We start from the raw sequence: 14,818 nt of genomic DNA on the forward strand, positions 1-14,818 counted from the left end.
CTTCACCACGACCGTCTCGAGGGTACACAAAGCAGAGTCCTATTAAGAGGAAGAAAAAATGTAACTATACACGCTGAACTACAGACACACCCGCCCAATTGCTACAGCAAAGGCTACAGCGACAAAACGCAACAGCAGCACCATCTAACAGCACTTGCTACCTGTTGCAGGTGTAGATGAGTCAATCGCTACAGGAATAGTATCACTAGTGGGTCCCTTGATGGGGTCAGCAGACTGCTCAAGCGACTTGCTTGAGACGATCCGGTAGATGTCTGGGAACACGTCAGTAAAACGCCATTTCATGCAGAGACCAAAAAGTACCCGTAAGGATGGTTTGAAAAGCTGACTCGACATTTGATGCGTCCAGCGCCGAAGTCTCGATAAACGAAAGTTCGTTCTCCGCTGTCAGAAAATCAGTACCTGAGCGATTCAGTCACAGTCGATTCGTGTCAGACATACTTGCAAAAGACTTTGCCTCCTCAGTGGGAACTGCCCTCAAGTGTTTCAAGTCACTCTTGTTTCCAACAAGCATGATAACAATGTTCGAGTCAGCGTGATCCCGGAGCTCCTTCAACCACCGCGTCACGTTGACGTACGTTGCATGTTTAGCAATGTCGTACACCAACAGAGCACCAACAGCACCACGGTAGTACCTGTAGACACATTAGCCTCAACAGTGAACTCTAACTGCGGAGAGTGATCACATACGCAGAGGTGATCGCGCGGTAACGCTCTTGGCCTGCAGTATCCCATATCTGTGCTTTCACCGTCTTAGCGTCGACAGTAATCGAGCGTGTCGCGAACTCGACACCAATTGTTGATTTCGACTCCAGGTTGAACTCATTACGAGTGAATCGCGAGAGAACTGGGTGATGTATATGAGCAGTCGCGCGTCCCCTGATAAATACACTATTCCTTACGATTTCTGTAGGCTACTGTGAGCTAGGAAATGATAAACGGAACTTGAAACATGCTTACGATTTGCCAACTCCAGAGTCACCAATTAGAACAACCTGTAGAGCGGAAACTGGTAAGTGCCGTGGAAACCATGTGCATGAGTGACTACGGACCTTGAAGAGAAAATCATATTCGGTCATATCGAGTTCTTGGGAACGTTGAACGGTTAAAGGGCTCTATGTACGAAGGAGTCTTGGTCGTTGAAAAGTACAAGCAGTGGTCGGAGTTCGAAAGTGACAGCAAGAGACTTGAAGTTGTTCCCGCCGTCACAGTGATCCTTGACTTGATGATGTGACTTCTGTTATACAGTGTCTGATTGGAGACTGATAAGTATTTATTTTAGGTCGTTCCAGTGTTACGAGGCTGTTGTCCACCGACAGATGTGACATTTTTATGCCCGTATCGAGGGAGATCATACTAGATGTACTACCAGTCTATGTATAATTGTCTGTCTTGCCGCTTCTCTCTTTCATCTCCCACAAAACTAGGAGGCCGGTGCCCCTACCTGCTTTAGCTACCACCGGGCCGACCCCGTAGTCACGATGCTCAGTTGGCCTGATTGGTTGCTAATTGGCGGCATCAAGGGTCTTAACGCCTTGTTACAAGGTTTCAGTGGTTCCCTCCATGTCTACTCCACATACCAAGCGTATTTGCCAGATAATCAAGGTGCGTACAGGTTCTCGCTTTCTGTAATAAATGTCCAAACCCCCTGACCGTTCATCACAGCTCAAACCAGAATGCGCGGACGAGTACAAAGAGGTCCACAGGAACGTCTGGCCTGGCGTCCTCAACGCCCTTAGACGATATCATATCGTGGACTACTCAATCAACCATTATCCGCCGTTGAATTTGCTCATCGCGAACTTCAAGTACACAGGTAGTGACTTTGAGAAAGATATGAAAGCTATTGGAGAGGATGAGGAGACGCAGAGGTGGTGGAGGCTCACAGATAGTATGCAGGAGAGCTTTAATGACGGCGCATCTGGGAGTGGAAGGGAAATCCCTTGGTGGACGGTGAGTCTTCTTTGTAGACTGGGAATTTTCGCTTCCTTGAACAATTTGGCAAATAGGACGTAGAGGAAGTCTTCCGTTTCGAGGGAGGCTCTTCAGCATGATATGTTGGCAGCCGTCGTTAATGAGATTGACTACCTCTTCGGGCTATTGACTAGTTGGAAGGCACTGTGCCAATATTGAAAAGGCAGAGAATAAGGCAAATTCGCCCAAGACGGGGATCTGACTGGTTACATTGCTCGAACTCGATGCGGAACTTTACTTCAAGATATGGTAGAATTCATCGGCGTGTACTTCGTATGTGTATACTTATCTCGAGTAACGTAGCTTCGACTTCCCCCTTCGTTGCGAATTCCGATGTTCATCGAACTGAAGCACGTTTCTAGACAAGGCAAGGTTCAAATTACATGACGAAGCGCATGAGTCGAGATAACGGAGCACTTACCCACAAAAAGTGACCTCTCCTACAACTGAGAGCAACGACTCAATCCGGCTCATGTGAGCTTTCTTCAATGGTGCGTCCGTTTGAAAATCTACCACTGGCACCCGGAAAGATGCCACCGCTAGCATCGACAAAAGATGATCAACTCGTCGTTTTTTTGGTGTTCCAACCACTGTCAATTTCCGGAAAATGGGAAGATGAAGGAGGCCGAACAGGCCTTTCAACTCTTGCCGGAGACGCGAGGAGGGGAGGGGGAGGGTCATCGACTCAAGTGTTGCTGAATAACTTCTAGCGGCAGGAACATTGACCAGGTATATTTCATCAACCGCGATAGTCTCCAGATGAGGGAAATCGGCTATAGTGGAGCATAAGGCAAACACGGAAGCGTCCCGGAGGTGGAGATGACGTAGATCTTTGTAAAAGGGGATGCGCAGTCTCATTGGGGAGACCAGATAACAGTGAGTGTTGATGTATAGGCGAGAAATATTTGGTGCATAGAATTTGCTGAGATCATTTGAAGAACAACATTCTAAGGCTCTCAACTGAGGTGTGTTGAAGTTGAAACCCCAGTCACACGGGTGTGGCATAACGACCGTTGCCCAACGCTTGCTCTCAGAAAGGAGGATATTGAGAAGTCGAGCATTTGTCTGTGTTATTATCCAGGGGTAGTGATTACGATTGGCGCAAGTGAAGTTGTGGCATGGGGTACTGTTAACAATGTGAAGGGTGAGGGGCAAACTACCAGAGCGAGCAAGCCAACACTGGAGAAGATGTGGAAGAAATGGTCCGAATGATCTAACTTGCCCGGGGAGCACGACTTGGATGCGCGACCAGACTCCTGCTGTTGAAAGTGCAGCAACTCGCCAAAGATGGCACACCCTGGTCAAGACTATGGGAGGGCTGGAAACGTTGGCCGAAATAGTGTAACGTCCGCATGAAAAGATACTCGGCGAGTCTGGCGCACTGTGAACGATGAACAAGAAGATTTGTCGTAGAAGTTCCGCCGGCAGCCTATGGATGTACGGTTCTGTCGGCGTCACGCTGACAAGAGAGATTGGACGCAAGAAGGACAATGCAAGGATTTTACGGAGCACTTTCATGCTCTTCTTGCTAAATGTTAAGTTAATCGATGTGGGCGTCATTAGGAGACCCGGTGCAGCCAGCCAGTATATAAGGAGATAGTACTAGTCTCCTCAGGACCCTATTCCAGGACTCTGTGGTCTCCGATCATCGATCATCCCGGACCTTTTAATTAATATTATTGTTCGCCAACTTACTATCTATGCCTTGGTCAAGAACTTCCCGATGTGACAGAAACTCCATCTTGTCAGCGTGCGTTTGATGGCAAGTATTTTGGGATTACTAGTACTCCAGGAATCTGAGTCGAGTTCGCTTGCACCTCATAGTAAGTTATGAAGTGCAAACGAACTCGATAACTCTAGAGTCATCAATTCACAAGTTTTCAAACTCAGCTGCCTGATAAGTGCTATGAGCCCCTAAATGATACAACGATGCAGTGCTATTACCATATGCCGCTGTAAGTGAAGCCTCCATCCATACAATCGTCTATGCTGCGCTATTCAGTTCTCCAAGCTTGTTCTAATTGGTGACTCGGGAGTTGGCAAATCGTAACTATGTTTCTTGTTCTTCCCTAGCTCACACAGGCCCTTACGTACATTGGTCCTTTTACAGCTCGTGCAGCATAAATTCACCGAGAAGGGCCTGATTGGCATCTTGGCCTCGACCACAAAATTTTCATGGTTAAAAATCTGGATGGCCTTTTTCAGTGGGCGAAGGGATGTATATATGATACTGCAGGCTTGGAGCGTTCCGACGCGATTTCCTCATGGTATGCAGCCACTCTGCGTTTTGTCATTGTTTAGGCTTCATCGGTTACTACTATGACGCTGTCGGTGCTCTGTTGGCATACGATATCACGAACGGAGCATCGCACGGGAACGTGACGCGGTGGTTGAAAGGGCTTCGTGATCGCGGAAAGCCGAACATCGTTATCATGCTTGTTGGAAATGAGACCGATTCGAAAGACTACCTGAGGATGGTTCGCACTGATGATGCAAAGGCCTTCGCAGGTATGTGTCTTACACAGGTCGAATGTGAGTCAACTATGTACTCACGAATGAAAAATAGCCTTTTATTTTTTATTTTGCAAAAGTTCGGCGTGAGAGCACTCAACTGTCGTCAAAGCTTTCTGCTCCGTCATAAATGGTGATTTTAGTTTTGTATGTTCAATGGACCCTCCGACTAAGGTATTTTTTCAGAGATTCATCGTATCAGGACGTCCGGGAATACAATCGTTCTGATTATTGTAACAAATTGTAGTGGCGCTGGGCCACGCCAGTCCCCAACACCCTTTGTGCACTGACCGACGGGCGATTTATCAGTCTGATCAGTGTCTATGCATGTGAATGGTACCTCTATATACAGTCGGGTAAAAATGGGACGGAAGATGTTGAGCTGTTGAGTGTGTATAGTAGGGATATCTGTGTCGACCATGTGTGCACTAGCCTTGGGAACGCGCCCAATCATACCCATATGTCACAGTATGCCTAGACAGTCCTTAGGCCCCAGTGTCTGTAGGGCTTCATATCTTTTGAAAATTTTCAACAGGCTCTCAGCGCACCGCTGGACCGCTCGGACGTAATATTCGTAGCAAAGGCATATCATTCATAAATATCATCATGCTGTAGATCTATAGCAAGTGGTATAAATCGATATCACGCTGGGTATTCACTGTATCTTCATCTTCTCAACAACGCCTTAAGAACCATCAGTACGGCTCTAGCATAAAAACAACTCATAGAACTCACTCTTCTTCCAGATAAGCCCAAAGCTCTTCGCAGCCCGGGTGGAGAACAATACTACGAGAATTAGCGCGCACAGCGCACGGGCGGACTCTGGGTCCATAGGACTAACTTTACCGCCTCCGAGGGCAGTTGAAATTACACTGTGTAACTCGGCCCAGAACGGTTGGGCGTGTGTGAGGAGTGCGTAGAGCCCCGTGATAAGCGGGGCGGACCAGATGTCAGTGACTGTCCAGCCATAGGGCTTGAGCTCATCTGGGGTCGTCAGTGTAAGCGGGGTGGGCTCCATGAATGAGAACATGTTTGTTATGAAGAAACCGCCATTAGTAATGACCTGTGGTAGGGGCAAGTGTGATTAGAGGTAAATCGTGATGGGAAACGATCACATACGAGAGACGAGAGAAGGAGAGCCCATGGGGAAGATGCGATGACAGGGGATGTGTGGGTAATGACGGGTGGTGGTATAAGGCTGCAGAGGAGCATTGCGCGCGTGAACCCGTCGACAACGGATAGAGGAAGTTCGGTGCCGAGTGACATGGACGGCAGGACAGGGATATACTCTACAATCGCCTGTGCAGCGATGTACAATCCGGGAGAAACACCCGAGAACATGAAAGACGGCGTGATGCCAAGTAGAGGGCCTGCGCATAGGGAGCAGTCAGTATGCGCAGTCCCAACATCTCCCTACACAAAAAAGTTAGTACTACCTATGATAGCCTCTCCTCCAAATACAATAGTCAGCATGGTACATGCGTCTCTCACGAAGGACCTCTCCTCTGCAAGTGCGAGTCTATTCTCCCCAGCAGTTCGCTGACAGTGTTTGGCATGCAGAATTTCCCTCATCTGTCTCAAAACGATGCAAAGCCTGAACACGGCTACCAAGTCGAGGGAGCAGACCTTGGTACCGAACCAGGTAAATGGTGCTATTGGTTCAACAGCATATCGATACAGAGAGGTGAATGGCTGGAGAGACATAACGGCGCGGGAGCGAAAATGACGGACTTAGCGCCTGAAGCACTAAAAGGGTTTTTGAAAGTGAGCATTTCAATGAATCAAGTCTAGACCAAATTGACAGTCCGCTCAGCGCTGGCAGCCAGCACACTAACTTACATGCCACTCACTGTGGTATCTACGGCCCGGCTCTTCTAGCTCAACGACAGCGCGTCGCAACTACATTTTGACTACATTTGCAAAATTCAAGGAGACTCTGAATGTCGGATTCGCCATGTCCTCCTTCGAGCTCCAGTACATCATCAAACTTAGTGGCCAACGGTTACTCCTTGTCTCAAATGCCATCACGAACAATCTCACTCCTGTTTTCAAGTACAATTCTTGAGAGATAGAGCCCATGCATGGTTCAACTTTGGCATCCATTCATTCAAAACTGGACCCAGCTCAAAACCTGATCGTGTTGTTAACGACAACACTCACGAGACGGTCAATAATATATCGACATCGAAACCCTGGATGGTGGCAATGTTCACCCACAAGCTGTTGGACGGAGACTGTTTCTGCTGGAGCCGCTCGCATACTACGACAACAACTGCAAAACGAGTACGGAGCTCAAAAGTTTTGACAGGCATATAGCCTTGCTGCGGCGCTTAATGTCAGTTCCATATGATGATTTAACCAAGGCTGAATTCGAGGAGATGTGGGAGCTGCAGATTTGGGACTGGCAACACTCAACGACATCCAATGCGAGCTTTGGTCAGAAATAGTTGAAAGACTGGATGGTTGATTCTCAATTTAGAGCGTCCTTATCGAGAAAAGCCACCAAAGATTCGGAATAGATTTTTGTTTTCTTGGAAACAAAAAGATTGCTGCAGGCTATTGATTTCAAATTGAGGCTCTCAGAGTCTCAATCGAGGTCATGTTTTAGACACCTGGCATGCTTTTTGTCGCCCGTCTCATCCCTGGAGAAATAGTACATCCTTCCGATGGATGATGTGGAGCATAGCTTACAGCCGCAGATGCAAGAAGCTCAACTTACGATGTAGGCCTCGGACCCTAAACATCAAATACTCTGCCTTATCACAATTTCTCATCATTTCCATCAGGGTTTTCTTCGATCTTGACGGAATACAGCAGCAAGCCCAATACAACGGGAACGCCGGGACCTTTCACACTCGTTTTTTTCCAGCGTCCATACGGATGCAAAGTTCACATTAGCGAAAATCGAGTTTTGCAGGCATTCGCACCTGTCATTTCAGACTCGGGTCGACGATAGGGTGTTCATATTACATAGGATGGACTTCAGTCTCGTGGGTGTGACGAATAGCCGAGGTCTGGGACGACTACTAGTGACAGAGCCGTCTGTGGTGGACTTCGCTAATACCACTGGCAAGTACAGAAGGGACTTGACGACATCCCTGCCTTATGTCAAGGTCGTATCGGATAGGAGGTTCAGTATTCAAGAGTTAAAGGACTTGTGGCTCGACAAGGATAGGATTTATTTGCTGCATTTGAACATCAGAGTAACGCCAGCATCCACCGCGCCCGAGGTCATTAATTTCTAGAGCAGAGTCTGTTATTAGCTAGTTACTTCAATGTTTAGATGGATCCTGACGAGATCTGAGAGCTCGTATAGGTTACAGTACTTCAAAAGCTGATAACTTCCAGTGTACACCCGGAGGCCAAACTATTAATAGCTGTAAACTCAATTGCCTAATTGGATGTTCGGTCACTTTGGTGGGACGTAGTACTCTGTTCGACACTCACTAACACTTAGACAGTGCTTTCAAATATGGCAAACTGCTTTAACCTGGAGTATGCATCCATAGATCACAGCAAATGGAGGAACCTTCCTCCTCCTCCAGGATTTTCAAGTCCTGCTTCAAGCGTCAGTCCTTATGCCCATTTCTAACCGTCAAAGCTAATTCTTCCAACAGTCCAGAGCACCAGCCAAGGCTCCAACACCAGCAGCGTCGTCATCATCGTATGCATCGCTGAAAGACAAACGCGCTTGGGATCTCGCCATCTCGCCAGCCAAGTCTCTCCCTATGCAGGCATTCATGTTGTACATGTCTGGGGGAGGTGTACAAATCTTCAGCATGGGTATCGTGTTCATGCTTCTCCTCTCGCCTTTTAAAAATATTGCTGGTATGAATGCAGGTATGCGTCTGTTCAATGAATGTACTCGCCATATCTCTTATTGTCGAGGCAGCATTCGCACCATTTGCGCCTACAACTGCAAGCGTCAAGTCACCCAAGGTCCTTCCTCTCCAGAAGATAGCATACATCGCGTGCAACCTGTTAACACTTGCAGTTGGCCTCTGGAAGTGTCGTTCTATGGGTCTTCTACCAACTGGAACAGGAGATTGGCTTGCATTCGAGAGTCGAGCGATGGTGAGTTATCACACAGCACCTCTGGATACCTCTCACACATCCTTACAAGGCACCTGAACTGTCGCTACTGTAATCAAAAAATGACCTATGTATGTGATAGGAATAGTATCTGAAGCCCTATTCAGATCTGTGTTTCCAGAGGCTCGCCAACACACAGTTCTGCCCTACTTCGAAACTATCTCTAATCTGTAGTGAATAGACACGAGAAGTCCCCGTCGTGGGTATTAAATTCCTATCAAACCCAACAATTTCCAACAATACGAACTACTCATCAATTGTGGAGTGAGAAAGACAGACAAGATCAGCTTCTCTAGGAGCATGAGCATAGCCTCATGATCCACTCAGCTCGTGCGGAAGAGAACAGATGCTACAGGACTGGGGAAAATCATGATGTCTTGGCGCAATGAGAGAAACGACATAAAAAAAGATGAGAAGGATATGAGGCAGAACAAGGCGTAAAGGAGTCATAAGAAGATAGAACAAGCTGTACCGTCGTGATGGATCATTCATTAAACGACGACGCATTTATGTGTCTTCTTAACCACGGGTGGCTCCAGCGCAGCAACAATAGCCTTGTGGGTTATCAGCCAATCATTCAGATGAGATTTGTCAAAGATTTCACGAACCTCGTCGAAGACGTTCTTCAACCCTTTCTGTGTCAGGGCTGAACACTCCACGTACTTGACAGCACCGAGCTCTCTCGAAAGCCTCTCGCCGTGCTCGGTCGGCACCGGTCGTTGCTTCTGCCTGGAAAGCTTCTCGATCACCTGAGCGTCGTCCCGCAAATCGATTTGCGTCCCAACGATAAGACATGGGACGCCCGGACAATGGTGGTGCACCTCTGGGATCCATTTCTCCCTCACGTTCTCGAAGGATGGAGGGGATGTTACACTAAAGCAAACAAGGAAGACATCGGTTTGGGGGTACGACAGTGGCCGGAGACGATCATAATCCTCTTGCCCTTTTATGTGGAAGTGATGTGTGAGCGATTGTATGAAGCGTAACTACGATGGAGACTACAAAAGACACGAACCGGCGGTGTCGAAAAGACCTAACGTGTAAGGATCTTCACCAATCATTACGGTGACTGCATAGTTATCGAAGACCTGCGCTTATTTAGCATATAATGTTGGGCGGTTTTGCGGAATGAACTTACAGTCGGAACATAGTCGCTTGGAAATTTGTTCGTGGTGTATGAGATCAACAAACAAGTCTGACGATATCGGGCAAATGGGTCAAAGTCCAGGACATGCAAATATAACACGTTACGCACCTTGCCTACAGCACCGTCCCCCACTACTACAACCTTGATAGTCTGCATGTCGTTGAGATAGTTCTACTTGACAAACTTGGCTATCAAAATGAAAAAAAAGCAGTCAGCACACGCGTCGACCATGCATTCAAGGGCCGCTTTTAGAACGCCTGCAGCATGCAGGGGACTGCATGACAACCACGCAACCATGGAGGGTGAAAACCTCGGCTGTTGGGTAATATAATAGGGCAAATGAAGAAGGATCTCACCAATTGTTCTGGAAAATTCAAGGAGGAGAGTTGAAGCGGGGAAATGCTATTAACCCAATCACGACAGAGAAGGTTGACTCTAATTTACGAACAGAACCTAAGTCAGTTGAATCGGTTAAGCAGCGAATAGTGGCGGCGAAAGCGAAGGAGGCGGTTGAACGTACGTCGGTGGAAGAAGTGAGAAAGTACGGTGTCGATGTTGGCGACGACGACGAGCAACGAAGGAGTTCAACTACGACTTCTGATCATGCAGTGCGCTTGACCCGACGAACCGGCCCTAATCAGCCAAATAATGCCAAACACCAGTACTAGTATTACCCTAGTTATTTGAGGGTGTCTAACTTGGAAAACTTATCTGTTCTCGTTGTCCAGGTTCCAAATCAATTATCCTAAAATCACCACAACGAATAGTAGTTGCATATTGTCCATACAGAAATTATAGAATGCTCATATCATAATTTAGACAGGTTGCACATGCAAAGTACTGGTACATCGCATCCTTCCAGAGGGAATTTAGGAATGATTAGCATGTTTCACCCAATCAATCAAGAAGGTTGCTTGACACGGAGACAATGTTCCTGATGAGCAAGTACGCTAAAAGTAGTACTGTAAGTTCTTACCTAAAGTCACTGATCGGGAGGGGAGTTCCACCACGACAAAAGGCCTTGTGCAGTTCCCGTGACGATGTATGAATGGGATGCACGGTCAAAGCCCTGTGACGCAATTCAATATCGCATATCGCAAAAGGAAACCAAGTGTACTGACTGCGACCGCCTGGGTTTGCTCATCTACATAAAGTCAGCGAGAAGCCGAGCAATAATCACAATTGACTCACCATCTCCATGATCCAAACCACTCAAGACCTCGCCTTTCATTTTGTTCCAGACCAAACAAGAAGACTCTCTGCTATGGAACACCACAGAACGACCACCGTTGACGAACACCGCAGGGGTAGATTGTTTCGCGTCACTTGTCGAATCTCCGTTCATCGCATATACCTGCTCGATTTTGCCTTTGCGATCCATCCCTTGAATGCCTACAAGATGAGCACGAGCGCCCACTTGAGACACAAGTGCCTGAGTTCCGTTCGGACTGACGTCCAGGTGTCGTCTGTCACATAGATCATGTCAGTCGTGACATTAGGCAATCAGAAATAGGTCCGTACATTTTAGCTTTAAGAAATGCGTAGGCTCGGAGGGTCCCATTGGGCACTTGACAATACCACCTGTTGCGATCTGTTATTAGGGGTTACCAGTGCAACACTTTAAGGTGCCCTTACAATACGCCGTCGCTAGTGCCTCCAAGTAATGCCTCACCGTCCTCGACGAACTTGATACACGTCACATTCTGTCGAAGAATGGACCGCTGCGGTTGCCATGTGCCTATGACAGATCTGATAATGTTTTCTGAAACTAAAGAGAAGCACAGACCTTTGATCCATAGCCACACCCTCACACCGAAGCGGGGAAACGCAACAGCCAGGCGATCCCTGTTGTACGTGAAACTGATGGATTCCTCCTTCCCCGCATCGAGGAGCTTCGCCCATTGCCAATGATTCTGGTTCTGGCTCAAATGGTCAGCCAAAGTCAACCTCGCGACCAAGAACGTCAACACTTGCGTTTCGTGTCCATTTACTGATCATACCATCTTGTCCCAGCGTGATGATACCATTGTCATCTGTCATCCAAGCAACAGATGATATCGGCGAGTTTTGCGCAAGACGGGCAGTTTCGACTCGATTTGATACACTCCATATTCGAATCGTTCGGTCATGACCTATATTCAAGAGATTGGCACAAAGTAGGAGAATGAAAAGGAATGACAGAGACGGACATACGACAGCCATTCGTTCACCGTCTGAGCTGAAAACGATCTCTCTGACGCCAGCATCGCTATCACTCTTGATCCGTGTGGAATACATGCTCTCTTGTGTGGGCCAGGGATGTGCACGCTTCCGCGGACGCGTGCTTTCCGCATCAGACGCTGTGGACATCGCCCGTTTCTTGCCTTTGCTGTCGGACGGCGGTGTTGCACTGTTGGACTGACTGGAAAATCGGAGAATACTGGGAGACGTGGCTGAAGCTGGCAACACAGGTCTCGGTGACTGTATTGAGATTTTCTGCTTCACAGTTGTCGTAGGCGTGGGTGGTAATGGAATATCCGTGAATTCTAAAAAGACATGAGCGAAGAGCGGAGATTCTAACAGACGCACTCTTACCGTGTTTGATGTTGGGCTCGCCGGAACTGGATGGAGAGTCTGTTGGTGGCTTATCCTTTAGCGACCTATGCAAAAAACCAGGAGGAGATGGGGAGGTATATGCGACAAAATTTGAGAGACCTGGGGGTGTCGTTGACGAGCGAGTGCTCTCTGGCGTGAGGGGTCGATGAGCACCTGTAGGTGGCGGTAAAGCCTTGGATGTCACGGGGGATATAGACGTAGAGCCATGTCCGTTAGCTTGTCGTGTGTGCGGCCAGCCATTACCAATTGTCAGCGGTTTCTTTGGGACATGCTGAGACTGGATTGGAGTAGCTTTGAGTGGGGCAAATCGTGAAGGACGAATGTTCAAAGGATTGGATATTGTTCCGGTAGCATTATAGGATATTCTCGCATCGCTGGCTGACGTTAAAGGTGAATAACCGGGCTTGTATGGCACCTTATTGGAGTAAGCGATTACAGTTTCTGACGGACGAGGGGGAAGAGAACTGGGGTATGCTTGAGTTCGTGGTGGCTGAGGCACAGATGGAAGGGTTGGAGGCAAGGGAGCTGCAGTAAGACGTTGCTCTTGAGCAGGTGGTCTTGCAGGTACTGCTGGAGGTGGGGAGGAAGGCTTTATTGAAAACTGAGATGAAGGTACGCAAGGGGACAGGGAAGTGGTTACAGTGCAAGAAGCAGGAACGAATGTAGGTGCTTGAAGTGGAGGATTGGGACGTGGGGGTGCAGGTGTTGAGATAGGCGTAGGAGTTGACTGAGTGATTGACGTATGTGAGTCCAATAGTCCATCATCAGAACTGTAATACTTGCCTGTACCTCCGACATGTTCGGTGAGCCGGTGCGAGACTTCGGTGGTAGCGATTTTTGGGCAGTAAGCGATGCAGGCGAACCAACAAACTCTGTCATAAATCCACCAGAAACGAATGGATTGACGATCGCCGGTTTCTTTGGAACACTTATTGTCAGTCTTGGAGGCAGGGTCACAAGTTTATTGGCGGCAGGAGGCACCGCAGAAGGTGGAGACTTTTTTGGAGAAGCAGGTATTCGTTCAGGAATAGAGGGCTGTGCAAAGGGTGGTACAGGGGGAAGAGAGGGAAGAACTGTTTTCGGGGGTGAACCTGGTTCATGTTCCAGCCCAGGTTCTATGGGGCGATGAGGTGGCACAGGTGCGCGCCATGATAGACCAGTTACAAGACCAGGTATATCAGACGACGACGAAGATGCAGAACTAGGAGAGGACTGAAGATCCATGTCAGTCTCAGAAGTGGGAGTGCTAGGTTCTGCGGGCAAACTGCTAGTATCCCCTGGGTGGCGAAGATCATCTTCAATCTGCTTCTCATCTTGTGAGTCGCTTGAGAGGTCCATACCGCTGTCTTGAGAGCTTCTTGGAGGTTCTGTTACAGGGCTTTGAACTCTGAAAACATTTGGTATGCGCTCGACAATGGGGGATTGAGGAGGAGTGCTAGACGGAGAGCCCAAACTCATTGGTGACAAGCTACGTTCACGATCTTCGTCCATTATCTACTGCGTCTCAGGATCACGCTTGTAAGTAAGTGAAAGTGCACTCACAGCAGCATTAAGAGCAGGAGGTAAAGATAGTTTTTGAGGAGCAGAATATAGTCCCACTACATCCGGCAGGCGTATATCGAGACTCAAATCTTCTCTATCCTCGGGAAGTGATAGGTGTTGTCCGATTTGAACAGGAGACGTTGGAATTGCCTGGACCGAACTCACTGCCCATGATGGCTGAGCCTGGATACCCACTGATACACGCTCAGGTGGCGGTGGCGGGCGGTGGGCGCTATCTACATGGTAAATAGCACATTGAAAAGTACCCCTCGTGGTCAAGCGTGTATCACTCACCTGGCACTACGCTCACCTGTTCATATGCCTTGTTCCAGGTTCTCCTCATTTTTGGAGGGACGAATGGAACCTCAATATGTTCGACATTATCTTGCGTTTCTTGTTCAGTTTCGGTTTGTGTATCTGAACCAAAAAGATCTCCTTCGAAAATGACGGCTTGGTCAGTGAAAGATCCATCCTCGGAAGCTACGGCTAGTAAAATCTCCTTGCCAGGCTTGACCTCGATTCTTTTCTGTGCGAAAAGGCTAAAGTATGCTACAGGTCTTTTACCAGTATCATTTCCGGACTCTTCTGAAAGTTCTACGCGTCGTAGGACGACGTGTGCCTTCTGACTTGCACCATGCCGGCGAAAACGAAGGGACCCCTTTATGCCGAGGACTGAGGAGACGGTAGGAGAAGAAACGGGCCCTGGAGAATCGCTGGTGGAGTCAACCATATAGTGCCAGCAAGTCGTGGAGTCCTGCGAAATAGGTATGCACAGACCACGATATAGAGAGACGCTTTGGCAGAAGTGTGTAACAACTGCACGAAATATAACTTTGTCAACGTGACGTGAAAATTCACACGCATAGTCTATACACCAGGCTACACTTTTCTTTTCATTCATGCATATGGCCTGAACAATGGCTTAGGTCGTCTACCGCT

At 48.1% G+C, this 14,818-nt stretch overlaps 8 protein-coding genes across 8 annotated transcripts; 3 read left to right on the forward strand and 5 right to left on the reverse strand.

The window, feature by feature from the left end:
- Window positions 1-144: 144 nt before the first annotated feature.
- Window positions 145-1,097, reverse strand: BJ212DRAFT_1267796 (GTPase; the record flags this gene model as incomplete). Its single annotated transcript, XM_041330682.1, has 6 exons — window positions 145-272; window positions 322-402; window positions 460-653; window positions 709-897; window positions 979-1,013; window positions 1,071-1,097. 6 exons carry the CDS (start codon window positions 1,095-1,097, stop codon window positions 145-147), a joined length of 654 nt encoding a protein of 217 aa, XP_041195267.1.
- Window positions 1,098-1,462: 365 nt separating this feature from the next.
- Window positions 1,463-2,241, forward strand: BJ212DRAFT_1063346 (rhamnose mutarotase). Its single transcript, XM_041328971.1, has 3 exons — window positions 1,463-1,623; window positions 1,684-1,971; window positions 2,028-2,241. The coding sequence occupies exons 1-3, from the start codon at window positions 1,582-1,584 to the stop codon at window positions 2,070-2,072; spliced, it is 375 nt and encodes a 124-aa protein (XP_041195268.1). The 5' UTR covers window positions 1,463-1,581; the 3' UTR covers window positions 2,073-2,241.
- BJ212DRAFT_1063389 (uncharacterized protein) lies at window positions 2,112-3,805 on the reverse strand. The gene has a single exon (XM_041328972.1). The coding sequence runs from the start codon at window positions 3,550-3,552 to the stop codon at window positions 2,410-2,412; it is 1,143 nt and encodes a 380-aa protein (XP_041195269.1). The 5' UTR covers window positions 3,553-3,805; the 3' UTR covers window positions 2,112-2,409.
- A 144-nt stretch (window positions 3,806-3,949) lies between these two features.
- On the forward strand, window positions 3,950-5,073 carry BJ212DRAFT_1342706 (uncharacterized protein). Its single transcript, XM_041335196.1, has 3 exons — window positions 3,950-4,500; window positions 4,559-4,636; window positions 4,690-5,073. Exons 1-2 carry the CDS (start codon window positions 4,257-4,259, stop codon window positions 4,591-4,593), a joined length of 279 nt encoding a protein of 92 aa, XP_041195270.1. The 5' UTR covers window positions 3,950-4,256; the 3' UTR covers window positions 4,594-4,636; window positions 4,690-5,073.
- Window positions 5,074-6,394, reverse strand: BJ212DRAFT_1342712 (uncharacterized protein). Its single transcript, XM_041335197.1, has 5 exons — window positions 6,317-6,394; window positions 5,940-6,267; window positions 5,623-5,873; window positions 5,239-5,566; window positions 5,074-5,187 (listed from the first exon to the last, which is right to left on the reverse strand). The coding sequence occupies exons 2-5, from the start codon at window positions 6,205-6,207 to the stop codon at window positions 5,159-5,161; spliced, it is 876 nt and encodes a 291-aa protein (XP_041195271.1). The 5' UTR covers window positions 6,208-6,267; window positions 6,317-6,394; the 3' UTR covers window positions 5,074-5,158.
- A 1,581-nt stretch (window positions 6,395-7,975) lies between these two features.
- Window positions 7,976-8,650, forward strand: BJ212DRAFT_1478972 (uncharacterized protein; the record flags this gene model as incomplete). The annotated part of the gene is made up of 4 exons (XM_041339790.1): window positions 7,976-8,071; window positions 8,121-8,343; window positions 8,396-8,577; window positions 8,627-8,650. The coding sequence occupies 4 exons, from the start codon at window positions 7,976-7,978 to the stop codon at window positions 8,648-8,650; spliced, it is 525 nt and encodes a 174-aa protein (XP_041195272.1).
- Window positions 8,651-9,086: 436 nt separating this feature from the next.
- On the reverse strand, window positions 9,087-9,898 carry BJ212DRAFT_1298165 (small GTPase CDC42; the record flags this gene model as incomplete). Its single annotated transcript, XM_041332663.1, has 5 exons — window positions 9,087-9,149; window positions 9,204-9,538; window positions 9,611-9,683; window positions 9,734-9,790; window positions 9,851-9,898. The coding sequence occupies 5 exons, from the start codon at window positions 9,896-9,898 to the stop codon at window positions 9,087-9,089; spliced, it is 576 nt and encodes a 191-aa protein (XP_041195273.1).
- A 531-nt stretch (window positions 9,899-10,429) lies between these two features.
- BJ212DRAFT_1342728 (uncharacterized protein) lies at window positions 10,430-14,723 on the reverse strand. The gene is made up of 11 exons (XM_041335198.1): window positions 14,174-14,723; window positions 13,880-14,115; window positions 13,121-13,831; window positions 12,317-13,064; window positions 11,932-12,267; window positions 11,717-11,874; window positions 11,529-11,661; window positions 11,378-11,480; window positions 11,264-11,323; window positions 10,923-11,208; window positions 10,430-10,811 (listed from the first exon to the last, which is right to left on the reverse strand). The coding sequence occupies exons 1-11, from the start codon at window positions 14,607-14,609 to the stop codon at window positions 10,725-10,727; spliced, it is 3,294 nt and encodes a 1,097-aa protein (XP_041195274.1). The 5' UTR covers window positions 14,610-14,723; the 3' UTR covers window positions 10,430-10,724.
- Window positions 14,724-14,818: the final 95 nt, after the last annotated feature.

This window comes from Suillus subaureus (genome assembly GCF_016647635.1).
Source record: "Suillus subaureus strain MN1 chromosome Unknown BJ212scaffold_9, whole genome shotgun sequence".
Lineage (NCBI taxonomy): Eukaryota > Fungi > Basidiomycota > Agaricomycetes > Boletales > Suillaceae > Suillus > Suillus subaureus.